Raw genomic sequence first — 26,956 nt, 5'->3', positions numbered from 1 at the left:
TGACCAGAAGTCGTCTTTCAGCTTCAAGATCACAGGTGCAAGGCCAGCAAAAGAGCAGACTTCAGTATGAGGACCAGGAATTACCATGCATACCAGCAAATAACGAAGAAACTGGAAATGATGCAAATTTACTGGATCAATGACCAGTGCAGGGAACAGATTAAGCATCTCAAGATTGAGTACAGGAAAACCAGAGACCAGAAACGCACCTCAGGCAACCCATCACCACACCTATTTTATAAGGAGTTTGATTGGGTGCTGTGCTGAGCATGGGGTCAATGGTGGTGCATGATGACCTGGTCAGCCAGAATGGTGCCTACTGGCCCCAGAACCCAGCATGAGGCCTAATGGAAGCCAACAGCAGGTGCCGAGTGAAGACAGTGAAGTGACCTGTTGCATCCAGCAGCCCCTCGCTGTCACATGTCCGTTCAGAGCGACATGGCTCACCTGGGGCAGCACAAAGACACAGCAAGCTACAGTAATGCAGATAGCACTGATATGGAATCCATACAGATCTGCAAACACTTCCACAGAGATTTCAATCTGTCAGAGCACATTCAATCACCATTCTATACCTGCTGAGAGTGTAATTAAATTGTCTTCTGTCAGGGCCTCAGAAATCAGGACACAGTTTCATGAGCCTGGGCAAAAGGAGGTACTCAGGGTCCTCCAAAACAATGGTGGGGACAGTAATTCAATTTATGACGATGTCATTTGGTGGAAATAGCATCCCAGCCTGCCCATGAATGTAGACTCCCAACCGGCAAAAAACCCTGGCATCATGAACTTTTTCAGTGCACCCCCTGTTGACAATCATAAATCAACCTCTGTGATCCACAAAAGCCTACATCTTTGTGGTTTATGCCCTCATGTACAACTCGAGGATGACAAACTATGGGCACAAGTCCCACCAATGGCCCCGATGCAGACTGGAAACCCCATTCTCTCAAGGCCAGCAATTACTTCAGGAATATCCCATCACGTTGGGGTAAACCACATGCCTCATTGTCTCAGAAAACCTCTGCCACTGCTTTCCCACAATTGATTTTCTGACACCCAACTGGTTAGCAATGGACTTGTAGCGGTCTGGGGTAGCCAGGTTCCAGACAGTTAAAGCAATCCGCTTTGGGACCAGCAAGGGTGCTCTCATGTGTGTGTTTTTATGCTGGAAGGTTGAGGTAAGCAGCTCGCAAAGTTCCAGAAATGTACCTTTCTTCACGCGGAAGCTCTGGAACATCTGCTGATCATCCCAGGTCTGCATGACAATGGGATCCCACCAGTCTGAGCTTGTGGCCATGCTTCAGAAGCGGCTGTCTATCTAGGGGGCATCAGCGACTATACCAAGTGTCATATGCAGCATCAACTAGTTTGAGTCCGCAGGTCTGTGTGCTTCTTCTCCATCGTAAGCTCTATGAGGAGCCTTTGGTGGTTCAGAAAACACAGCTGAAACATCCACCCGCACCTCATGCATCCTGACAGAGGAGTGAAAGTGCAAGAAAGTGAAGTTCATCAAAAGATTTCTCCTCCATGTTGCTGGGTCCAGTAGCTAGGAGCACAAAGACCAAAAGACTGCTTGGCAGGGTGTGTTGTGGGCTGTTCAAACTTCCTGTAAGGTGCAGGATGGACAGTCGTGTTTTCTCACAATGCATCACAGTCAAAAGGCTAGAGCAGCCACATTTCAGGAGGGCGCTAGGGAGCCTGGATCTGCGTGCTGCAGCGTGGACATCAAGATCCAGGCTAGAGCCTGAGTTAGAAAGTTCTTAAAACAGGGTTAACAATCAATGTAGACACTCAAGCTCTGGGTTCTTGAAGCCAGGGTTGTTGATTCGAGTCCCACTAACCTGGGGCTTACATTACCATCTAGACAAACCCTCATGCTAAATAAGAAATCAGTATCAAAACTAAAATAAAACCCGCAAACAAACATTGCCAAAGCAAATGCCTGGCTAAAATTCCTTGCAACTCACCAGAAAGATAAGTGTATGTGCTGTAACGTGGGTTTGTTTATGGAAGCTTGGATCAGCACTAAGGACCTTTATTGTTCTCTCTGAGTAGTTTAAGAACAGGTGTCTGATTTATCTATTTATTGTAAAGTAATCCATAAATAGAATATGATCTCAAAGAAAAGCATGACCTAGATGTGAGAGAAATTCAGGCTCTCCAGACTAGCATCTCATGTTACTCTTGCTTTGAGTCAGCCCTGAAAAAGTAGAAGTTGTGCTGCTGATCTGAAGGTCAAGCACACGCACAATAACAGAAACTTGCCATAGGGAAACAGCCCAAAGAGAATTCATCAATTTAAATTTTAAAATAAGTATTTGCCATTTCAGTAAATTATTTACTTTTAAATTTACTTACATAGTTCATTCAATGACTGTCCCAGAGATTCCCTATGTACACAACACAGGACCTTTCTAATGACTGGAAATGTGCTATTAACTACACGCAAGCTAGTTCCTTCTACGTATAGACAATCAGGGCCCAAGGGTGCTTGGACCTGGTAGACTAGACAAAGAATGTGCATAACAGGTAGCTAGAGCTTTTGTCCCCTCTCGTACCTGCACAGGAACCAGTCACGATTGCAGCTACTGGGCTGTCCTGAGAACAGAGATTGCTTACTTCTAGAACACCCTGGGGCGCAAGCCACAACCTAAAGAGGTATCGTAGAGGTGGGGCAAGGACCCCAACCTCCATGCTCCGCAAAGACCAGCAGAAATGGCCAGAAATGAGAGGAGATGATGTTGAACTCTCTTAAGAAATAGTGCAGCAGCTGTGCTTAGCCTGTGCACTCAAGAACCCATTCTGCCTTCCAGCACTGCCCCTGGGATGGTGTGACCACTCAGACCCAAACACAGGCCAGTGTGCTATTAGGCACTATCTGTCCTTAAACATATTTAATGATGGGATTTTCACAAGTGCACAGTGTCTGCCATACTCTGCTCCCACTGAAGTCAGTGGGAGTTTTGCCACTGAGTACAATGGGAGAAGAGCTGCACCAATTTGAAGCCCTTTTGAAAATCCTACCCTAAAAGTAGTGTATATCAATACACCATAGTTCAGAATCTGGTGAATTCCCCGTAGTGAAAAATATCTACACTTAACCTGTCTGGAGTAGGTCTGCCTGCTTGTAACATGCCCTTCTTCTAAACACGGTCTCAACTTTATCAAACTTTAAAATGGTTATAATACGTAGCTATCACACAGGGTTGCTGTGAAACTTGACTGATCAATTGTGTGACTAATTAATGAGAAGCAGCATGAAGATTGAGGAATCTGAAGAAGAGAACCAAAGTGATCTTGGCAACATGAAAACTCTCATTCCCTTTACCCCTCAAATTCTTGTTTGCCATCTGGCAGGGAAACTGAACAACAGAATGGTGTGTCTGCGAATATGCCAATTTTACTGTACCTTGCTTCGTGGCGTTGACTTCGGTGCCTCTCTTTGTAAAGCTCTTGTCAGATTGATAGGCAGGGACTGCTCACAACTGGCCTAATACAAGGAGACCCCAAAAATAAACAGACAATAAAAACACTTAAAACTAAACATGCACACACACACAAATAACTATTTCTATTTACTCAGATCACTCAGCATTACTGCCAAGCACCTGCCTGCTTATATATACAATAGGCAAAGCTCCCTGATGATTTCAGTGACAAAAATGTGTCAGTTATCTTTAAAGAAGGTACTCGAGAAATAGAGATGGAAGGAAGGGAGGAAAAGATCTGCTCTCTGATTCAATCCTAGTTGAGATGTGCTATACCTGAAGTACTCAATTTCATTCTCACAATACACTGAATTTAAATATTCTATCACTTCACATATGGTGCAGCCAAAGTTTACATCATTTGTGCATATGCAGATCTGTGTATTTATTCAAGATTATATTAAGGGCTCATTAAACTAGCTCTCCCAGTGACAAACTATACCAGCAACTTATACTTCGGTTTAAGTTGTGCCTACATGGAGGGAGGGAGCCTAGCTATGATGGTTAGGGATGTGATTTTCACTTTCCTAATTAATAAAGCTATGCCAATAAAACTTTGCAGTGTAGACCTGACTTTAGTAACACCACCATCTATTGCTTTATAATTTTGCAAGTGCTTCAGCTAAATTCAACTAAATGAACTATTATGTATTAATAACACTAACACAATAACTCTGTTTTACATAAGTACAATGGGATCCTGGTCCATTAATAGGGCTTCCAGGTACTAAAGTAATACAAATAATTATAATTGATGATAATAATAATAATTAATAATAATACTTAAAGCTGCTGAGTCAAAAGCATTAGAAAGAGATGCCAAAATTATACATGCGATTATTTGAGGGTCATCTGACCTTTTCTGTTCCTACTTGACTTATACATAGACTAAACATCATAGCATTCCTTTCCCCTTTGGCATACAACACATTACTGTAGGTCAGTGGTCCCCAACGTGGTGCCCGCGGGCACCATGGCGCCCTCCAGGGCATTTATGTGCGCCTGCCTAGTGCCCTGCAGGGGAGAGAAGCCGCAGCCCCGCACCTGACAGGGACATAGAACTCAGGCTGCGAGCATGATGTTCTCTGTTCCCAGCAGGCGCAGGGCCCACCTAGTGCCCAGCAGGGGAGACAAGCCGCTGCCCTGTGCCTGACGGGGACAGAGAACTCCGGGGCTGCTGGCTGTGGGCGCCGGTGTTCTCTGTCCTCGCAGCTTCTCTCCAGCTTCTCTCTGGATTCATATATTATGTTATATTAAATATGATGTTTTTCGTATTATTTAATGTACAAATACAAAATAAGCCTTGAAAAATTGTTGGCGCCCGCCACACTCTTCTGAAAACATGAATGTACTACTGGCCACAAAAAGGTTGGGGACCACTGCTGTAGGTGAAGCATTTGGAGGCTTGTAAACTTTCCCTTACACAGCTCATATTGCTCATTTCCTGTCAGCTCTCATCTTAAAATGTCATCCTGGCTGAATCACTTTCTGCTCCTATTATAAATATGCCCATCTGCTCATTGGTGGACAACACTGAAGTACAACATTCACTAAACAAGGAAACATTATCCATAAAGCTAAAGAAAGATATCCACAGGTGCTTTCCCCCACACTGCTCTATGCTCTTTTATTTGAGTCTGCTATCATAAACACTGATTGCTCTTTGGACCAGATGGGAGAGACCTGTTGTTGTCTTGTCCAAATACGGTAATACAGAAAGAAAAGAAAGCCTGCACCGTTCATCAGGGCTACTATATCGTTAAGGTGGGGTTTTCAAACAGGATCAGTTCCCACTGACTTCAATGGGAGAACAGTTGAGCAATGCTGAGCCCTTTAGAATACCCTAGCCTTAGTACAATGTTAGAATGGCACGGAAAAATGTTAAACTAGACATAAGTAGAATGAAGCTGTTCAGAACTTCAAAAGCTTCCCCGCGGCAAGACACACATTTGGGACTAGAACACGGGTCTTTTCCTGACCAGTGGAGGGACAACTCTTTTGTGTTTGTTACATGTATAATGTCCAGTAACTCAGCAGAGATGAGGGAAGGAGAAGATCAATCGATTAAAATTAAGGAGGAAGGTGAGGGACTTCACCACAAGACTCCCATTGGAACAGTTTTGGGCAACTCTTTCTGGCCATTGTCATAGAAGTGTCTAGGCTGTTTTAAATACTTGCGAGAAGAGGGCTAAGGAAAGGGAGGGAGACTATTATTTTAAAAATTGCTGCATGCCAGATGTTTTCTCTCCAGTAATCTCACGGTGGAGTTTGCAAAAGTACAAAGTGGAAATGGAGTTTTACCACTGACTTAAATGGGAGCAAAGTTAGACCAATGCTAACTACTTTTGAACAACCACCTTCATTGTTCTACCTGGAGATAACATGCTTGATTCTGCAAGGGGCTGAGTCCTCTGGCCTGATCCAATTAAGCAATTAAGCATGTGGCTAAGATTGAAGTCAAAGGGATCACTCATACTCTTAAAGTAAGGCACATGCTTAAGTATTTTGCTTTGCTGGCCTCGGCCCAGGGCGTTCAAGCATCCTGAGGATCAGGCTCCAAATGACTTAAATTCCAAACACAATTGCACTTGATAGTTCTCTCACAAAAATCCAACTAAGCATTCATAGACCAACAGTGGACATAACGTTGTGCTAGCAGCATACACATTTCTGCTAGAATACGGCTGTGACTTAAAGTACAAAGTGCAGAAATCTGTTTTGCCAGCTAATCCCCTATGTGAAGTGGAACCATTTAGCTGAACAGTAGAAATGGGTGAAGGGAAAAGTACATTCCACATAAAAAGAAAAAGCTGGCAGGAGACCAGTTTTCGTATCACTCCACAGTTTTAAATCCCCTAACTAACTTGCCCTCCCACTCATTGGAATGTACCTAGAGATTGCTTGTAATTTTATAAACAGAGTTTACTTGGTATTTTGCATCCAGGCAAACAGGGGATGTCTGCTCTGTCACTAAAAGGGGAAGAAAAGGACAGTTATGGCTTTGCCACATCTCCTATAGCAGTGTTTCTCAAACTGGGAGACAGTTTGAGAAACTGCTTGCGTAGGGAAAGCCCCTGGCGGGCCAGACCAGTTTGTTTATCTGCCCTATCCGCAGGTCCAGCTGATGGCGGCTCCCACTGGCCGCAGTTCACTGCTGCAGGCCAACTGAAGCTGCTGGAAGCGGCGGCCAGTAAGTCCCTCGGCCAGTGCCGCTTCCAGCAGCTCCTATTGGCTTAGAGCAGCGAACTGTGGCTAGTGAGAGCTGCGATCAGCCGGACCTGAGGATGGGGCAGGTAAACAAACCGGCCCGGCCCACCAGGGGCTTTCCCTACACAAGCGGTGTCCCCAGTTTGAGAAACACTGTCCTATAGCTAAACGTGGAGCAGAATCAAGTCCTGTTCAACTCACTGCTGAAGAAGGTTCTGTTGTGTTTCAGTGCAAGCATTTAAATGTAATGACACTCTTCTGCGCTGTCAGCTGGTCAGTTATTACAAATTTAAAGTGTTCTGCTAAAAAGATATTTGGGTGGGAGACCTCCAAAGGAAAACATTGCGTGTGGCTGGGAGGTAGGTTGCACTTTTCCATCCAAGTCAGCACTCAACCAAGGCCTTAGCTTTCTGCTGAGAGGCACCCTGCTACTGGAGTGTCATCTTTCACCTGAGATATACTATAAGACTGAGGTCTTGATGGTTTCTGGTCATTAAAAAGCCCACTTTTTTTTTGGAAGGAGTGGTAATCTGGCCAGACTCTCGCTGGAGTAATTATATTCTACCTGCCTAGATTCCCTCCGCAATTCAAACTCAATAAGAGGCATTCTTCACTTCTAATTCATAACTGTTGGGTAACATTGTTGATCACTGCTAATCAGTAGTCACATTTCATCACAGATGTGATTGCATAACAATGGATAATTGTGCATTATTGGACTGTCTATAATTGCAGTTTGAATAGCACTTTGAGATCCTCTAGAATGAAAGGCACTAGATAAAAATGGAAGGAAGCACTTAAACCACTGTATTTACAGGTCAGGTGATAAAATGGCAATAGTGAAATGGGGAACTGATTTATATTTTAATTATGTGCGTTATTTTTCAGTTTAATGCCACAAAACTCAGTCAAGATCACATCTAAACACCCTAAGAATTCTGCTCTAAAGCATAATATGAGTAACATTTTCTTTTAGCATACACACACCCACAGTGCAATTCACACACAGCAGTCCAGTTATACTGTCCCCTTTTCTGGATGGATTGTCACATAATAACTAGTTCTGATGTGACACTACTCCACAAATGCAGAAATTAGGAGGGTGCACTGAGGTTTTATTTTATGGCTCTTGTAAATCAGAGGTATGCACCACATGATAGATATCTAATCTGTACACATAATCCTCTTGTTAATGAGTGCCTACTCTACTAGTTTCTCTCTTCTTATCTTTAGGCTAGCAAATACTACCGAAAGGAGTCACCCCCAATTTGACATTTATGGCTCTATATGATAACGGTCCAGAAACTTTCTCAAGGTAATTGAACAGTACCCAAAATTAAGGAATAACAGTCTTGATGATTTTTTCATTACTTTGATATTATAATCTTACAATATGGCCTGAGTAACAAGCAGCATGCAGCTGTGCTGTCCCAGGAGCAAAGCAGGGACTGAACTGTAACTTGGAAAGTCTTCATTCAGCCCCTGCTTCCCTACTGATCCATGGGGAAAGCCAGCCCTCTCCCTGGCACATCTTATATTTCTGTGCACAGCGACTGAGCACGAAGGGGAGTGGAGCCAATGTCCTGTCCACACTCTTACCCCTCTGTGCCCACGTCCAGACTACCCCGCCGTATGCAGCGAGTTAAAATCGATTGCTCGGGGATCGATATATCGCGTCTAGTCTAGACGCGATATATCGATCCCCAAGCGTGCTTACATCGATTCCGGAACTCCATCAACCCGAACGGAGTTCCGGAATCGACACGGAGAGCCGCGGACATCGATCCCGCGCCGTCTGGACAGGTGAGTAATTCGATCTTAGATATTCGACTTCAGCAAGTTGCGTATCTAAGATCGATTTTCCTCCCCTAGTCTGGACGAGGCCTGTGAGAGAGGCGAAACAGACACAGGGATGAAGACGCTCATTCCCTGCCCTCTGCAGACAAACAGCAAGAGTCACAATCTCACCTTTGATATTTTACATGGTTATAGCATTGTGGAGTCACTTCTCTTTTTTCCTTCTCATAAAGCTATTTACTTTTGGTTTCCCCCAAAACACTGAATTTCTCAAAATACGTGCACTTTGCACAATAATAAAACTACGAGGTGCTGAGTTTTAAATGCTTTGCATCTTGCATGGCTTTCGAATTCAAGTGTTTTTTCAAAATGCAACTCAAAAACCACCTGTGATCTTTGTATGGTCTTGGTTGAAAAAGCCATGTTTTTATTTTTAAAAAGAGCACATTCTCTTCCTTTAAGGAAGCAAAGGGTTTTATTTGTAGTCTGGGAAGATCTTAAGATACCCTGGCCACAGGGCGTCATGCGTCACGTGAGGTCAAGAAGGTGATGAGCATACCGGAGTTCAAGGGAAGATGCTACAGTTCCAAAGTGAGAAGGGATGGCAAAAGCCATAATCCCCTTGTATCATGTTTTACCAGCAAATACCCAGAATAGGCCTGGCGCCTGTTCTAAAAGTAGAGCATTATGTATGCAGGATATGAGGACAGCTGGCAATCACGTGCCTGAAATGCACTCATGAAAGAAAGGGGAGATACAGGGGAAGGGAAGAAAAGAAAGATCTGTACTAAGGCTCTGTCTAAGAGCAGGTTCCTGATTTCAGCAACAAAACAGAAGCACAGAACCATACAAAAAACACAAAAGGCCTTTGTCCAAGGCCCTTGGCACTTGCTCCCAGCTCTGCAGCAGGAAGCTTTCTGTGCCAATACTGATGTTTTTAAAAGTCTAAACAGGCGCTGGACAAACACATTTTTAATTACTTTCCTCCACCTATTTACCCCTCTGTTCCCTGGGCTCTTCATCTAGTGTTTCAAAACAAAGGATTCCAACAGAATTGTGTCCCAATGCCCTAGTGTTGCAGCACACACCCAGGAGGAAACAAGGCTAAAAATACACCAATAAGGGTGGAGGAAACATGCAGACACAGTGATATGGGGTAGGAGGGACCTTGACCTGATAGCACCAGGTGGTTATTTTATTTAACAACATTTGTTTTATTATACAAACTTGATTTGGGGGCAGAAAGACAAGTTGGGGTTAAAGTATGAGAACAGGAATTGTGGGATGAAGGGAGGAGAAAGGGAGCAGCGAAGAGGCAGGGAAGGGGAAAGATGGGCACAGTGGACAGGGAAGGTGAGGTTGAGCACCTGGAGGACTGCAATGATAGACTCATAGACTCTAGGACTGGAAGGGACCTCGAGAGGTCATCGAGTCCAGTCCACTGCCCTCATGGCAGGACCAAATATTGTCTAGACCATCCCTAAAAGACATTTATCTAACCTACTCTTAAATATCTCCAGAGATGGAGATTCCACAACTTCCCTAGGCAATCTATTCCAGTGTTTAACTACCCTGACAGTTAGGAACTTTTTCCTAATGTCCAACCTAAATCTCCCTTCCTGCAGTTTAAGCCCATTGCTTCTTGTTCTATCATTGGAGGCTAAGGTGAACAAGTTTTCTCCCTCCTCCTGATGACACCCTTTTAGATACCTGAAAACTGCTATCATGTCCCCTCTCAGTCTTCTCTTTTCCAAACTAAACAAACCCAATTCCTTCAGCCTTCCTTCATAGGTCATGTTCTCAAGACCTTTAATCATTCTCGTTGCTCTTCTCTGGACCCTCTCCAATTTCTCCACATCTTTCTTGAAATGCGGTGCCCAGAACTGGACACAATACTCCAGCTGAGGCCTAACCAGCACAGAGTAAAGCGGAAGAATGACTTCTCGTGTCTTGTTTACAACACACCTGTTAATGCATCCCAGAATCACGTTTGCTTTTTTTGCAACAGTATCACACTGTTGACTCATATTAAGCTTGTGGTCCACTATGACCCCTAGATCTCTTTCTGCCATACTCCTTCCTAGACAGTCTCTTCCCATTCTGTATGTGTGAAACTGATTGTTCCTTCCTAAGTGGAGCACTTTGCATTTATCTTTATTGAATTTCATCCTGTTTACCTCAGACCATTTCTCCAATTTGTCCAGATCGTTTTGAATTTTGACCCTGTCCTGCAAAGCAGTTGCAATCCCTCCCAGTTTGGTATCGTCCGCAAACTTAATAAGCGTACTTTCTATGCCAACATCTAAATCGTTGATGAAGATATTGAACAGAGCCGGTCCCAAAACAGACCTCTGCGGAACCCCGCTTGTTATACCTTTCCAGCAGGATTGGGAGCCATTAATAACTACTCTCTGAGTACGGTTATCCAGCCAGTTATGCACCCACCTTATAGTAGCCCCATCTAAATTGTACTTTCCTAATTTATCTATAAGAATATCATGCGAGACCGTATCAAATGCCTTACTGAAGTCTAGGTATATCACATCCACCGCTTCTCTCTTATCCACAAAGCTCGTTATCCTATCAAAGAATGCTATCAGATTAGCTTGACATGATTTGTTCTTTACAAATCCATGCTGGCTATTCCCTATCACCTTATCACCTTCCAAGAGTTCACAGATGATTTCTTTAATTACCTGCTCCATTATCTTCCCTGGCACAGAAGTTAAACTAACTGGTCTGCAGTTTCCTGGGTTGTTTTTATTTCCCTTTTTATAGATGGGCACTATATTTGCCCCCTTCCAGTCTTCTGGAATCTCCCCCGTCTCCCATGATTTCCCAAAGATAATAGCTAGAGGCTCAGATACCTCCTCTATTAACTCCTTGAGTATTCTAGGATGCATTTCATCAGGCCCTGGTGACTTGCAGGCATCTAACTTTTCTAAGTGATTTTTTACTTGCTCTTTTTTTATTTTAGGAGAGGGAGCTGGCAGTACCAACCAATGCCAATACAGATAATGATGAAGGGGTGGAAATACCCCACATTCAAATTTATGAGTCCAGGGAATGATGATGTCAGGAAGCTGCAAAGGCTCCCCTCAGCTGCTCTCCATGTGGAAAGAAGGTTGGGAGGCCACTGAGATTGGCACCCTAGGATGAACCAACTGGACCCAGCAAAGAGGAGCTGGAAGGCTCTGTATTTTCAAACTGTAGCCACTGCTCGCTGCACCAGATTCTGTCCTGGTTCATACCCCATGCAACACTACAGAGTTTAACGGGGTTGGACGAGGGTGTAAATCAGAACAGAATCTGGACCAGACTCTTCACTTGTGCAAACATTGCAGTGACTAAGTCTCCCACTAGCCAGCAGTCCTGGGAATTACTCAATAGCTTTGCAAGAAGAATAGACTTTGCACACAAACCACATGCAAGTTGCTGGACTACGTGACCCAGAGCAAGCCAATAAATCTGTAAAGTAATTGTATTTTTGTGACAGGGAGCAACGCGCTTCTACCTTCTGCTGATGCATGAGCTTTTGTAATCTGGAATCTCATTGACTCTCTCCTACATACTGAACTAATTTATTATCATTCCTTTTTTACCTTCCACGGCGCCATCCAGATTTTATTACACAATCAGCAGATTTAGGGATATGTGCCAGGACACAAGGAAGGTGACTTTTAGAAATGGCGAACACACACCCTCAAAGGGCCCATTAAGTATTTATGCAGCTTTGAGTAAACAGGTTGCTCTTATTCCTTTTGCCTGAGCGTTCGGTTAGATCATACCAGATCAACTGTGAGTAACACCAAACTTTAGCCACAGGTCTACAACTAATTGCTTCCAGAAGTACAAGTCTTTCCAGGAAGGTGATACTTTCTTTACTGCAGGTCAATGGTGAGGGACTATGACGTTTTAGGTCGGTGCATGACTGAACCTTTGCCAAGGTGGCCCCTGGGCTTTATACTTGCTTGTCTTGGACACCGACCTCAGTCATCCCCTCCACCCCACCATTATTAGATCCACCTTTTTTATTTTAAATAAATAAAATTATTAGAGTTGTTTCCTGTTTAATCATAGGCACTCCCTATGTTAATTTAATAGAGAATAAATGTGTTAAATAGAATAAACTCCCAAGGCATCAAAAGGTAGCAAAAAACTGACCTGCTAAAGGACAGAGTTGTTAGAAAAGTGAAAAGGTGGTAGCAGCATATGAAGGTCAATATCAGAGAAATGTATTATACCAGCACCAATGCCTCCCATCCAGCCTGTGAAGATTTCTAGACTGCCCCCTGCATAGTCTCACCTGTCACAGTATTGCATCAAAACTCAAAGGGCAACATTCCAGATACTCACTTTCACTAAAATAATTCTTGCTAGCTCTTCACATGCATGATTTTCATCATCCTTCTGTGGGCACTCCAGCTCAAACAAGGTATTATAGTTTTCCAGCATTTTGGCCATTATTTTGTTGCAGATTTCCTGTTCCTTCATACCTTCAAATCCAGAAGGCACGCTACAAAATTGGATGAAACATCAAGCAGAGCATTAGAAGGACTCAAATACCAGTGATCTTGCACATAGCCATCATATTGTAATAGATATTCTTGCTGGTACATAGAAAAAACTCGCTTTACCTATGAATAGACTTTCAATGAAAGAAAGTCCAAACATTCAAACTTTACCTTGTTTACAATTATTGCAATTTGTTCTCAATTAATTTGACCTGCTATTGAAAATGTGGTCACACCTTATATTATATGATACATTTATAAATAATTTACAATGAGTTTAGCAATTGTTAAATAGAGGTTAAGCATATTACAGACATGAGCAGTATGTTGTACAGATGGTTATAAGTAATCTGTTAACACATTGGACTTTAACAACAACAACTGATTAGCAATTAGTCATTTATAACCCCTTATTTATAAGTGGACACTTAAAAGAGTGACCAAAGAGTGACAAAAGAGTCAAAGAGTGACTATTTATAAGTGGACACTTAAAAGAACAAAAATGCAAACATTTAAAAGGACAGCAGCAGCATGTAATCTAGTCAATTTAAAAAAAAATTAAAACTTAGTAAAAGGTAGTTTCCAACATTAACCCTGCCCTTGTCTCTCTCTGACAATTTTTGCGGTTTTACAATAATATTTTATTATTTTAAAAATATTTTTCTGTCTCCTGTTGCAATGTGACAGACCCACATAAACAACAGGGGAACTAACTACTTAACTAACTATACTGGTGAAACAGACTAATCACAAAAGTGCTATTACATGTACAACATAAACACACTGAAACATTAGAGGAATAACATCCTGTCTCTGTCACTCCCCTTGCTATCTCAACACTGGGTTCCACTTCAGGGCAAACTGTTCAACAACAGGAAAGTTAACTGCACTGCTTAATAACTCCCTATGCTTTTGCCAGCCTTAAGATCAAATGTAAACAGCGCCTTTGAAAATCCCAGTCCTTCTTGATACCATGTAAATGTACCCCTGTGATATCAGAGCCCTTTCACCGTAATATCACAGAAAATCCAAGTTCCTCTGTTCCCGTAGGACCAAACACATACCATCGGTCCGTTCCTCCTCATATCTCCCTCTTGGCCTCCTTAACCCAATAAGACAACACTAAGTCCGATCCTGTAATAAACTTACCTAGACTTCATTCATTTTAAATGAAAATGTAGCAAGAAACAGTTGAACAAGAATACTAAAGAGACAGACAAAGATAAACTCAGGTTATTATTTTATAAAACTTCTGATCAAAGTAACGAAGTCTTATAGGTTCAGCTTCTGAGGCTTATCCCAGCTGTGGCAGCCAAGGGTCCTTTACCTGGCAGACAAAGTCATTGCCTTGTAGGACCCAGTCTGGTAAAAAGAAACTTGTTTCCTTCCATTAGTCAGCTTTTACCCCAAAACCCTGCCATATGACTGTTCTGACCCCAGTGCTCACAGATGCAAAAGGTGATGGGGGGAGTCCATGAGATAATTCTTCAGTGAAGTCATCCTGTGTGGGAGTTCCCCCTTCTGCATTGTCCTGTAAGGCTTGTAAGCTGTTTGCTACCTATTGTATTGAGACTCAAGGAGTTTCCTCTGGACATGCTGCTTTTTAATGGGCATCAACTGACCACTCTCTCGTCTAAGTGGTGTACCCAAAACTCAGCAATGACTCATTACCATGAAGAATGTCCCAGACATATGAGAATTATATAACACACATGGACAGATATTACTCTCAGCAGGAGAAATACAGAGATTAGCATGAGTATTACAGTCATCTGTTCACCAGCATTTAGAAAAGTCCAAACACTATATATTTTACTGCAATTTTATTAACATTCCACCAGCATGAAGCCTCAGAGACTCTCAGTTGATATGTAGGCCTAGAGTTGGCTGAAGCCTTTATAGTCTCTCTGATTGGTCTTAGATCTGGTCTAAACTACTAAGCTATGTCACAAAAGCTGCCTTGCATTGCCCTAGTTGTTCATGCATCTACACTTAAATTTGCCTCCCACTGATGTAAGTGGCCCATTACGCTGACACAGTAACACCATCTCCACGAGTGGCATTGCAATCTTTACTAGTCACCAGTTCATTTCATATACAGGAGGTCAAGTGATAGAACAGACATCTGATAATTACCACTGAAACCCAATTGTGCAACAGAAACTCAACAAGTGGGGCAAATATAAAAAATAATCTACCTAGATATGCAATAGCCTATAAAATGCACCAGAGGAATGGCACCCCTGCAAATATTTTCATGTTAGTTAGGAACATGACTGGGTGCAATTTTGGTGTTATCATCCTATGTCTAACATTAATAATTTGAATTATAAGTAGTAGTGTGCTAGATTTCTATTGAATCAATTATGTTCATTCCCATTGGCTATCACATTACTTCAGATTTCCACTAACACTCTACAAACATTCCAGACATTTTATTTACATAGACACACAATTTTACAATGCAATTCTACTCTTAACAACAACTATTTGTTCCTTTCATGCATTCAGAGTCATATCTGTCAACAATAGTGAGAAAAATAATGTTTTTACTGCACTTTACTTCTGCTCCTCCTTCCGAGTTGACAGAGCTAAGAGAGAATGAGCTGAATTCTATTCCATTTCATGCATCCTCAGATTTACTAAAATCCAATCACTGGCACTTCTACACCACAACCGAAAGATCACCGAGGGCATCATGCAATAACAACAGAGTTGTAAGTCCAACAACTGGTGTGACCAGGGGCCTAGTTTGCCCTACCTTGTAACCAGAGACCTTGAACCTTTTTAGCAGTGCTGATGCACATAATGGAAATAAACCATGACTCTGATTGCAGGGTGAGTCTGAAGAGCTGACAGTTAGAAAAGTAAATGCTTCTTTACTTGTAAACTGAGCATTTATAACCTAGAGTTCAGCAGAAGACAAAAAAACCCACAAATTACTTTTCGGGAACGTTTTCCCCCCCCCTAAAACATTATTACTGCCTCTAAGGCCATGATAGTCTAGTTTGGATGAGGTTATGAGTGAAAATTACACTGGTAGTGGGTTCACATCACAAGACTAACACCTAACCACACACAAGAGGCAGCCTGTAGTCTGAGGCAGCAGCCTAGGTCTACACTAACAGGTGTGTTACAGGTCAACGACTGAGCACTAACGTGAAAACTTTAATCTCCAGCCAGTAATATTCATCCCTCACCTTCAAAAACAATAAATCCACGCACAGAATATAAACAAATAAACAAAAAAAATAACACCTCCACTTAGGTAACTGCTAAAATGCTACATTGCTGGGGAATAGAACTAACTTTGGAATGCTTTAGAAATGATAAATCTTTAGGCTTTGCCTCAGGTTATGTTGTTCTCATCCGGAGTCTACAGCAGTGCTGGCCACACAATTGGTTTCCCTGCCAGAACTTCCTGCGCTATTGAAACTCCCCAAAGAGGGCGAACACTAGGTCTGATCTAAAGTCTACGGAGGTCCATGGAAATCTTTCTTCTGACTTCAGTGGGTTTTTGACTCAGTCCCATTTTGCTCAAGAACAACTTTTCCAGAACTCACTTAGCATCTTACAGGATTATAGTATTGTAACTAATAATCAGATGCCAACAATTATATTATGGCAATTTAATAATTTATACACGAAAAAAGTCAGACAATATTAAAAGTTAAGGCCCTCAGAATAACATTACCTCCTCCAGGTTACTCCAACTGTGTAGTAAATTGTAAATGTAACTGCCTAATTAATAATAGTTATTATATAGATATGTGAAACAGGAATGATTTGACACTTCTCTGAGAATCTTAGATTTTTCATTTTCTGGTATTTCCCATGTTGCAGTTTACTGCCCTAACATGGCATTGAAATAAGGAAATTAAATGCCCAAAACTTGGTATTTTTGTGAACGGGAAAAAGAAACAAAGAGGACTCCCTGAAACTCCCCCACACACATTCATTATTTCTACTTCTCCTCTCCTCCTACTCACAGCCATCCAACTTTGCAATAAGTCCAGAAACAGACTCCTTTTGATCCCTGCCCTGTGAGGAAAATCCCTGTGAGCCCTGCCCATCTCAATGAAGGCTCCAGTAGCATCACAGAGAAGGAATGGCTACAGAGGCTCCCCTCATACCTCACTGATGAGCCGTTCAATGGGGAGCAGAAACAATGCTTAATCCTACTTTGCTGAACATGATCACTGGGGACCAGAGGAGTGAGCTGCTGTAGCTGCGGCAGTACTAAAGTCCTGACTAGTGTTGGGTCTAGCAAGAGAAGGAAAATCATACTCTTTGGTCACATCTTTGTGGAGAAATACACAGGAAAAATCAACAACGCTTCTTCCCAAGCAGCACCAGGGATTAATTCCAGCTCAACCCCTAGCAAGGCAGGACAAATGTTCAGAAATCCCCTCATACCTGCCTGTGACAAAATGATGTTTGTATGTAGGTCTGGCTCTAGTGCTGGCCCACACATAGGATATGGGGCCTAGCTCTACTGCCTGATAACAAGTTCTTTTTTTAGCTCAAGCATTAAGGGCCTGTGCTTTGGAGCTGTAGGACCAGAATTTTACTCCTGGCTGGGCGATTTTATCAAGTAACCCACATCTGTAGCATTTGGATTTCATTATATCAAGACTTCCTTAGACTCTGCAAAAGTCTTAGACATTTCCTACTCTTCAGGCTCACAAGCAAATATTTCAACTCTTGTAATTTTATTTTAAACTCAGAATTTTCTTCCTTCACAGTTGACAATAACTATTCCTCTCTGAGGACTAGGTATATGCCTCCTCTGAATTTTTTGTCTAAGGGTATGTTTATACTACCTGCTGGATCGGCGGGTAGCGATCAATCCAGTGGGGGTCTATTTATCGTGGCTAGTCTAGATGTGATAAATCAACCCCCGAATGCTCTCCTGTTGACTCCTGTACTCCATCACCATGAGAGGTGCAGGCAGAGTTGACGGGGGAGCGGCAGCAGTCAACTCACCGCAATGAAGACACCACGGTGAGTAGATCTAAGTATGTTGACCTCACCTACGTTATTCATGTAGCTGAAGTTGCATAACTTAGATCGATACCTCCCGCACCCCCCTGTGTAGACCAGGCCTAAGTGATTTTGGGCTACCAGTCAACAAAAAAAGGGCAGTTATATATTTTAGTTTAAAAACATATTTCCTTTATTCTTCAGCAGCTCAAAATGGATTAAATTGCTTTCTTCAAACCCAAAATTACAAACAAACAAAAAATATCTGGAGCAGTGCCAGCTCCAGGTTTTCTGCCGCCCCAAGGGGCAGGGAAAAAAAAAGCTGATCGGCTCTTCAGCAGCGGGTCCTTCATACCCTCTCTTCCTCTTCATTGGCAACTCAAAGAGGAAGAGAGGGACTGAGGGACCCGCCACCGAATTCCTGCAGAAGACCCAGACATGCCGCCCCTTTCTATTGACTGCCCCAAGCACCTGATTCCTTAGCTGGTGCCAGCCCTGATCTGGAGTGAGCTCCTAAAGAGTTTCACCCCAAAAGGAAAGTTTTTCAAAAAAGTTTCAACAAGTGTCAATCGCACAGTACATAACGGGAGTTATATTCCAAGCTTAATTTGCGATAGTGACTATTACATCAATTCATGCTCTGAGGTATCTTTTTTAATGAATACCCAGGCCTCAATCTTATAGTCCAGATGTGTAGAGCTCACTGCAGGGGCAGGAGCAGTGGGGCCAACGCTAAAAGTTACACGACAATTCTAATTTGAAAGACTACTTTCATTCTAATAGTCTGTGCACTATGTCTGTATACGTAACGTCACCAGCAGCCAAAATAGTTACAATTCAAATGAATAACCCCTGTTGAAATTTACGTCACATTTTTAACTTTTGCAAATTAAGTAATAAACCAAAAGCACAGTTTGGATCCTTGGCTTTTGTACAGCAAATAGCCCTTTTGCACAATCAATACATTCCACTCTGGAATCCCAAGAAATGCCTGACAAATTGTAGAGGGGGAAAACAAATCTGAGTCTCACCCATTACAAATATTAAAATCCCATTTTGTTTTTTTACACAGAGATTTTAGTCTTCCCAGTAAACAGAAGTTGAAAAGCTAATTTGGTTCATTTGTACTACTAGAGTTACATTGCGGTCTAGCTCCACACCTTTTCTTCCGTTTCCTTGCGTTCTTCAGACATAGTGATGCAAGAGTAAACCAGAGACAATTTACTTAAAACACACACACATTGGAGTTTATACCCTGGCAATCTACCGGGGGGTATGATGATTTAGATGTGGGTGAAATAGTTATCTAGGGCAAATAAATGAAGCAGAAGTGCAGTCTGTGCAATGGTGCAATTCACTGTTGGCCTAAAACCCCGTAGCCCAGGGTTGGAGTGCAGGAGAATTGTGGGAGCAGGGAAACAGGAGAATATGCACCCTCTCTAGTTCCAAGAGATCACAAGTCAAACTACTGTTGTTTGGCCATGACTTCAACCCTATTCCTAGCAGGGCATCTGTCAATGTCCAAACTTACCTGCCCAAGCAAAAGAACACGTCTCACTAAAAAAGAAAAGAAACCCCAACGGATGTTTTTTTCCTACATGCGCAGCCCCACACTATCATCTGTGAGTGGGTTTCAAGTAGGCTGCAATTTATTAGTTGCAGGTGCACAAACTGAGAGTTGTACAAAGTACTAGGCCGTACAGGTTTGATTAAGGGGACAGAGTGGGGAGGACTCTTATTCAGAACCCACAGTAATCCTCCATATGAAATATTTCAGATATTCATAGGGGCAGATCCTAAAAAAATTATTCAGCACAAGTAATCCTCCTGAAATCAAACATTTGCATACTTTTGTAGGGGTGAACCAATAGCGATTGGATTAAACAGCCAATATTTGTTGCCCATTTGATCTCTGTAAGTTTCCTCCGTTCCCTATTATAAAATGTGTAAGATGTGTTATAAAATCCTGAGGCATCAAAATCCATGTATGACAACAACCAAATGGACATGTACAAAATTCTTCTGAAGAGTTATCACATCCTCTGGAAAATGTTCTCCCGGTACCATCAACAAAGAAGAAATACACAAGGGACAAGAAAAGGGCACAATGCCTATTTATGGAACCCAGCTGCAAAACAATAATATCAGAAAGAAAAATGTTCTTGTCCATCACAATAATAAACCTCCACTTGCGGCAATTAGACTTATTTTGTCATCACAAAAGGGCAAATATCTAGCAAGCAGAAAAAACAACAACATTCAGCGCCTTTTAATACTGTGCTTTAAAATCTCATCCATCTGCTTTCAAAGGTACTCACAATTTGAACCATTTTAAATTTCATCACTGTGGCAGCTTTGTCTTTCCTGATGATCCATCACATCATCATTCCATAAAGGAGCTTTCACATAGACCTTCATGCACCAATTTACAGATTTAAGTAATGCAAATGCAGAATGAAGTAATAAGCAGAAAAATCAGAAGATATAAAAGAAAGAAACGTGTTTTTAACTATGATTTCAAGAAAAAATTATACAGGACCAGAGTTTACCAGCTGGCAGAGGAAGATATAAAATTATACTTTCCTAAAGAGCTGTTTCCAGAATAGAAGCTGTTTGGTTTGCAGAGCTTACAAATGTTGCTCTGTCAAACTTCCAAACTCCTTGAATAAGGCTATTTATGGAGTTTACAAAATGTTTTGTGGAGCTTATAAACAAGGTAGAGTTTCAATGGCTAAGCATATCCTTTCAAAATTACAGGGAAGGAGCATAGAGCTTATAAACCATGGTAAGCAAAACCTTTCAGATGTGGGACAGTTTCTACGGCAGTCAGTTGCAGTTGAAAGGAATCTGGAGACAACATCCCAAAATAAAGTAGCTTAAATAAGGATCCCTCACACTGTGCCGAACAATTCACTTTGTCACTTTATTTGTGTTGTTGCTGCTGCTCTGAACCAGTGAAAGACACTGTGGTTAATTAAAAAGTCATGTTTTGTTTAATGAATTTTTGGGAGACACACGAAATGTCCCAACATGGTGTTAGAGGGACTGTGGTGTCTTTCAGATGACACACAAACCTACAGTCATAATCACACGTGCTCTTTGGGATCCTATGGAAACAGGAGTGTTAGCCATAACAGCATTTCAGCCATATTCCAATTAGCGAGATCATAATGGGCCTGAACCAAACAAAAGGTTCCCATTGGCTTCAGTGGGCTTTGGATCAGCCCACTCTGCCTACAAAGTCTCCTGTCAGTTGCAACTAGCTGGAGTAATTTTCTTTGTTTCCTGTTCTAAATGGGTATGTCGGTTGTTGTGCACTAATAGTAATAGTTGTCACATTCAACCCTGAAGATGGCTTAACTCCACTGAGGAACAGAGAGATTCCTAAATACAGCTCAAAAAGTTATTTGGATGTCCTTCCAGACACCAAGTTCTACATAGCTACACGGTTTTATTGTTATTAATTGTAGAATATGACAGGAACACTAGGCCACCACCAGCCCTGATATTCAAGGCTAGATGCTGTCCATGGCTACATTTTATTTTATAAACCAATTATTAGTTTGTTGTGCAAGGTCTTCTCTATTTATTTCAGCTGGGCACATCTTTCTAAAGGCTCTCTCTTTCTGCCCCATTTACACCGGGTGCTAAAACTTTGCAACACTTTGTGACAGTTCACAAATACATGTGCAACTGCGTTCCAAAGGAGACAAGAAAGTCAAATGAGCACAGTGCATTGTTCTGACCAAGTGTTTTGGCTAGCATTTAATTTACTAATAAAAATAGATCTCCATGTTGCTGACACTGAGAGCCTTGCTCATTGTTTAATAGATTTGTTAAAAAAAACCACTCGATTAAATTGTTAGTCGGGACTCATTTACCATGCAATCAAACTCAAATAAGAAATGTTACTGTAGAACAATCCATAAAACAATCAAGGCCTTAAATTGTTAGTCGACAAACAGGTCTGAAACAAACACCAAGTAATTGACACTACTAGAAATCACTTTAGCATTCACTGACCTCTCTCTTAATCAATATTGGGAAATTAACAGTAGTCAGTGAGCACTGTAAAAGTGTCAACAGAAAAGAAGTGGTGCGAGGGGGAAATTGTCATGCAGCATGAAAAGCAACAATGTAAAAAAATACTCATGATTGATCTAATAATTATTTACACACCAGTATCACATTTCTGGCATTTGTTAATTTTTAGTAGCTTAAACTTTGGGGCAGTTCTGCAACTTTTGATGCCTTAACTGCTATTTCTATTCTCCTAGTTCATGTCAGAATGCAATTTTCTCTTTTGTCTTATGGGGGCTAGAGCTTCCAGCGTGCTCCTAGTCTGCCTCCGTCTTTACATGAAGAAATTAAGAAAAAAAGTCAAGGGTTTGGACATGAAAATCTCCACCAGTTCAAACAACTGCTGCGATGTATAGATTATGAAGTAGGACTGACAGAAATGGAAGAGATGTTCGAGGAACTAGGAGAGTATTACAAAAAACAGTATTCAAATCAGAGCTACAAAAATAAATCCCTTATTTTCCTAATTCAAAATACACTCTTACTAAATATTTCACTTTGGACTATACTGGAACTGGAATTAGTGGTTAGGATTTACTGAACTCCTCTTCCTCCCAGCTCCACTCCTCAGTGGACAAGTCAGCATGTCTGCAACTCTTAGCTTTTGCCCACACTCAGGAATAGCCTTATTCAGCAATAGATACAGCTGCATCAATGCTGACTCCCAAGCATAGATAAAGGCATGCAAGGGTTTGCACAGACAGAGCTCATGTAGGTTTATCTCTTCCTATAATCGGGGTAAAACCTGATTAGCTCAATTACTGCAAAACTCGGTTTGCCCTTGTCTACTCTTAGGGGTCAGTCCCAGCACAGCTCCATCAACTGCTTAATCGGAGCAATTCCCGATTGCAGACAAGACTTTGGGGGAGACGAGGAAACCTACATTTTTATTATATTTTTCTTGGCTTTACAATGGCATGTGGTATGGCCTTGTCCAAATAAAAACAGACATACACTGGAGGGACCACACTATGCCCTCCTATGGATATAGCCATGGGAGGTGTACAGAGGACCTAGGTGATTCTAAGAAGCTCACCTATGGAGTTCCCATCTGATGCATCTCCCATAAAGGGAAGAATTTCCTAATCCCCACAGATCCTCATGTTGGCAAGATGCTCTACTTCTATGCATGGTCAGTTCCTGCATGCTCCTCCTCTCTCCTCCCTTCACCCCTACAGGAGAAAGCCACCATTCACCGCCCATCCTGTTACACAAAATTCCCTTTTCTAGCTGACATGCAGGCATGGACCCTTCCAGCAGCACTCACTTAGGTATGAATATCAACTCGGTTGTCGGCAGACTCTGCAGAGTAAAATGGAAGTGTGCAGCTGCATCCCAGCTCCATCTCTGCACCGCAGCCCCTGTAGAAGACCTTCCATGAACCCTCTCCCTCCCAAGTAGAAGAGGCCTGATTAGGAGTATGGTGCTCAGAGGATGATTGGGCAAGCTAAGCTAAAGAAGAAGGGAAGCGTCAGAGGAAAATATCCCATTGCTAACTAAGCTCCCCTCCACAGATCAGACTAGGAAACTCTCTTGTACTATTTCCAAGCAATGTAACCAGCATCACTGGACAACTTATATCAGCACTTACAGTTGGATGCATGAACTTCTCCCTCCCAACACAAACCTCTGTGTGGGGGGGAAAAAGACCAACAATATTGTTCATCTACTTCAGAATGAGATAGATTTGTTCAGGACAGAAACCCTGGGGTGACACACAGTGTTCTGTTAGCCAGAGAACTCTGAAAGGGGGACTAGGAGAAGAGGCAGCGCAAGGAGCCTCCCTCCTCACTGCACCCCGTACAGGTGACCATCCATGAGCCGACATTTAGCGCTTCCTGAGCTGAAAAACAGGATACGTTTGGGGTGCCTCTGGTACTAGATGCAAAAAAGGTAGGGAAGGGTAGTGTGAGGCCAGAGCCTTGGTCCTACATTCCCCTTCCATGCTAGCCAGGAGAGCTGAACAGGATGCAATACCACTGACTTTCAGTTTCATGCACTTACACAACCAGAGAACTGGGCTGAAGAAATCTGAATTATTGCTCATGGTTTAGAACTCTCTCTCCTCACTGTAATGTATAATTACCTATTACCAGCAGATCCCTGAACAGCTGAGGACCATTCCTTCAATAGCACCATGCTGCTAGAAGAATGGGTCTGATGAAATGCTTAAAAGAATTTTCTTGGGTTGAAAATAAATGTGGACTTATAATAAGAAGAATCTACATCTCTTCTCTCTGACATGTCTTGATCTTGTAAAGATATAGCAGCCAACTGTCAAAAGCTAAGAAGAAAAATAAGCCAACGGGGATCGGCACCTGCATGTCTTACCTTTGGGAGATTAGCATCAGCAGTGAATACCAGACATTTTTCTCAAACCAGAGTACTGTTTAATTTTAGCAGCTGAAACAAAGCATAACAAGAAGCTTATAGGCGTGTCTGTCTTACCCAAGCCCCATTACCCTGTGGCAGGGGGCCAGGAAGGTTTTGATTTTTCAGATCCTCCAGCATGTCTCTGTATCAATTTGTTCCCAAGGGACAGTTCCCTGATAATGACTCCCCTGCCCAAGAGAGGGACTATTGAATTGCTTAGTGTCCTTCTGAGCTTCTGGATGCCAGCTGTGGCAAAATAAGGCTTATTACTTTGCTAGTACTTCCCAGCTAATAGCTCAGGCAGGAGGCTGCTCATCTGGGGCCACTGTGTTGCCTTCCTGTTCGTTTCCTATCAGCCCTGCCATTAAACTAAACCAGCCTACGTATAAAACATTCTCCTAACTCATTTACAGTCATACTGTTACCATCCCCAACACTGGGTAACATATAGTATTTGTAAATGAATACAGACCAGCCCCATGTCCTCTCAGTCACTTCGACCTCAAAACAACAGTAACTAGGCATAGAGGCTTTATCTTTTCTGTACGGAGAACTACACTGACCTGGTATTTTCATCTTTCCTTTTTTTCCACTTGAGAAATAGTGAATAAAAAGGTGGAAACGCACAGAAACATGGCACTTCACTTTCCTTGGCATAACACTCACTTTTCCTTTGTCTCTAAATTCTGACCATTGCCAACACCAGTGGCAGAGCTCTAGTACAGACCAGACAGCACCACTGTAACCACCTGGTTCTTCAACCCTTTCGGAGCAGATCTAAAATGCCAGTAGCTACCAGGCCACCATCTATGCCAGCACTCCCCATTGCTATCACGGTGCAGTTGGCAGCAATGATGGAAATTTTAAGCAAATAAATCTAATCCACACTAGGCTAAAGGCATCCCCATCTGCCCTGTGTCCAGATACATCCCTCAACTCTAGCATACCAAATACTTCAGTGGATTTCAAACCTATCTGCTTTTCTTTGGAAGTTTTCCATTTCCACCTGTGGGTCATGCTACCTTTTCCTTCCCTCCTCACCAAAATACATCATTGGATGGACACTTCATCTTGAGAGTCATTCATTAAGAAAATGAACGAGGAGTCATGAGGAGTTGAAGGCTATAATGCAGAACTTCACTTTCTTCTTGTAAAGCTTTTTATTCTGCTTTGTTAAAAAAATTAACTTCTCTGCTTGCTCATTGATGAACAAGACCACAGATTCCAATGACAAAAAGAAGCCCCAAAAGAACAATTTTTTTAATATTCAGTGTCCTGCATAGCCGCTGTGATACCCATTTCTAGAGCTGAGTGGCAGCACTCTTCCTGTCCTGCGAAGCTTTGAGATTTCAGATATATTCCTGTTGCACATCAAAGAAAAAACCAAGACTTTTCAACATTTTTTTAAAACAAAAAAACAAAGACACATCCAACCCAAACTAGCCAAGAGGCTGGTGGTCAGAGCACTCACCTGGGATGTGGCAGACCCAGCTTCAAGTCCTGCCTGATTCGGAGCAGACACTTGAACCTGAGTCTCCCATTACCCAGGCGAGTGTTCTGACCAGAAATACCATCCCGGACCTTAGAAACCTTCCCCAACAAAAGTGTCATTGAAACTTGCCAATTTCCAGGAAAAGTTTCAGTTTCAACAAAGCAGCGTTTTCCAATAAAAATCTTCAGTCACACAATTCATGACCATTTCTATCCCTGTGTGTAAGTGCTGGTAAACGTTAGCTTCTTAATGGTGACTCACATATGTGACTCTGTATAAACCAATGTTTGCAATCCTATGGTACTGAGTTGTTTTTTCTGATTCCAGTAATGAATGAAAACTAACACTATAAAAATTACAAGATTATCTGTAACTTTCAGGTTTATTTATGAGCTCTTCAACTCTAAGAAACCAAACACATCATGTCACCACCACAAACAGGCTGGTTAAAGTTTCAAACAAATATAATCTGACACAGAATCATAGAAGATTAGGGTTTGAAGAGACCTCAGGAGGTCATCTAGTCCAACTCCCTTGTGACAGTCCATGCCCCTAGGGTCAGGTCAGTGTGGGCTATCCGTCACAGTTCACAAAGCAGCCCTTCGGCGCAGGGCAGCGTGGCCTAGCAGACAGAGTCTATAGCACCCTCTCTGGTGCAGGGGTGTGTGGCCTAATGACCAGAGTCTATGGCGCCCCCTTTGGAGTAGGGTGGCATGGCCTAACAACCAGAGTCTATGGCACCCCCTTTGGTGTAGGGCGGTGTGGCCCAATAGCCAGTGTCTAGAGCACCCCTTTTGGTGTACGGTGGCGTGGCCTCGCCGCCAGAGTCTATAGCACCCCCTTTGGTGTGGGGCGGCATGGCCTAATGACCAGAGTCTATAATGCCCCCTTTGGTGTAGGGTGGCGTGGCCTAACAGCCAAATTCTACAAAACAACCCTTTGGCACCAGGTAGCGTGGCCTAGTGGCCAGAGTCTATAACGTTGGGGTTTGATAGCCCCAGTAGGGGGGACTTGGGCCCACC

The 26,956-nt window shown here is 42.4% G+C and overlaps 1 protein-coding gene across 7 annotated transcripts in view; it reads right to left on the bottom strand.

Moving 5' to 3' along the window:
- Positions 1-26,956, bottom strand: part of FAM13A (family with sequence similarity 13 member A) — a 224,449-nt gene that overhangs the window by 157,713 nt on the left and 39,780 nt on the right. For all 7 annotated transcript variants that reach the window (XM_030564851.1, XM_030564850.1, XM_030564847.1 and 4 more), the window contains 2 exons: positions 12,849-13,008; positions 3,410-3,490 (listed from right to left, as the gene is read on the bottom strand). In XM_030564851.1, the coding sequence (XP_030420711.1) occupies positions 3,410-3,490; positions 12,849-13,008 (241 nt within the window). The remainder of the gene's footprint in view (positions 1-3,409; positions 3,491-12,848; positions 13,009-26,956) is intronic.

Source organism: Gopherus evgoodei, chromosome 5 (genome assembly GCF_007399415.2).
Source record: "Gopherus evgoodei ecotype Sinaloan lineage chromosome 5, rGopEvg1_v1.p, whole genome shotgun sequence".
Taxonomy (NCBI): Eukaryota; Metazoa; Chordata; order Testudines; family Testudinidae; genus Gopherus; species Gopherus evgoodei.
Note: the sequence above shows the minus strand (reverse complement) of the source record. Positions and strands in the feature narration are given on the sequence as shown.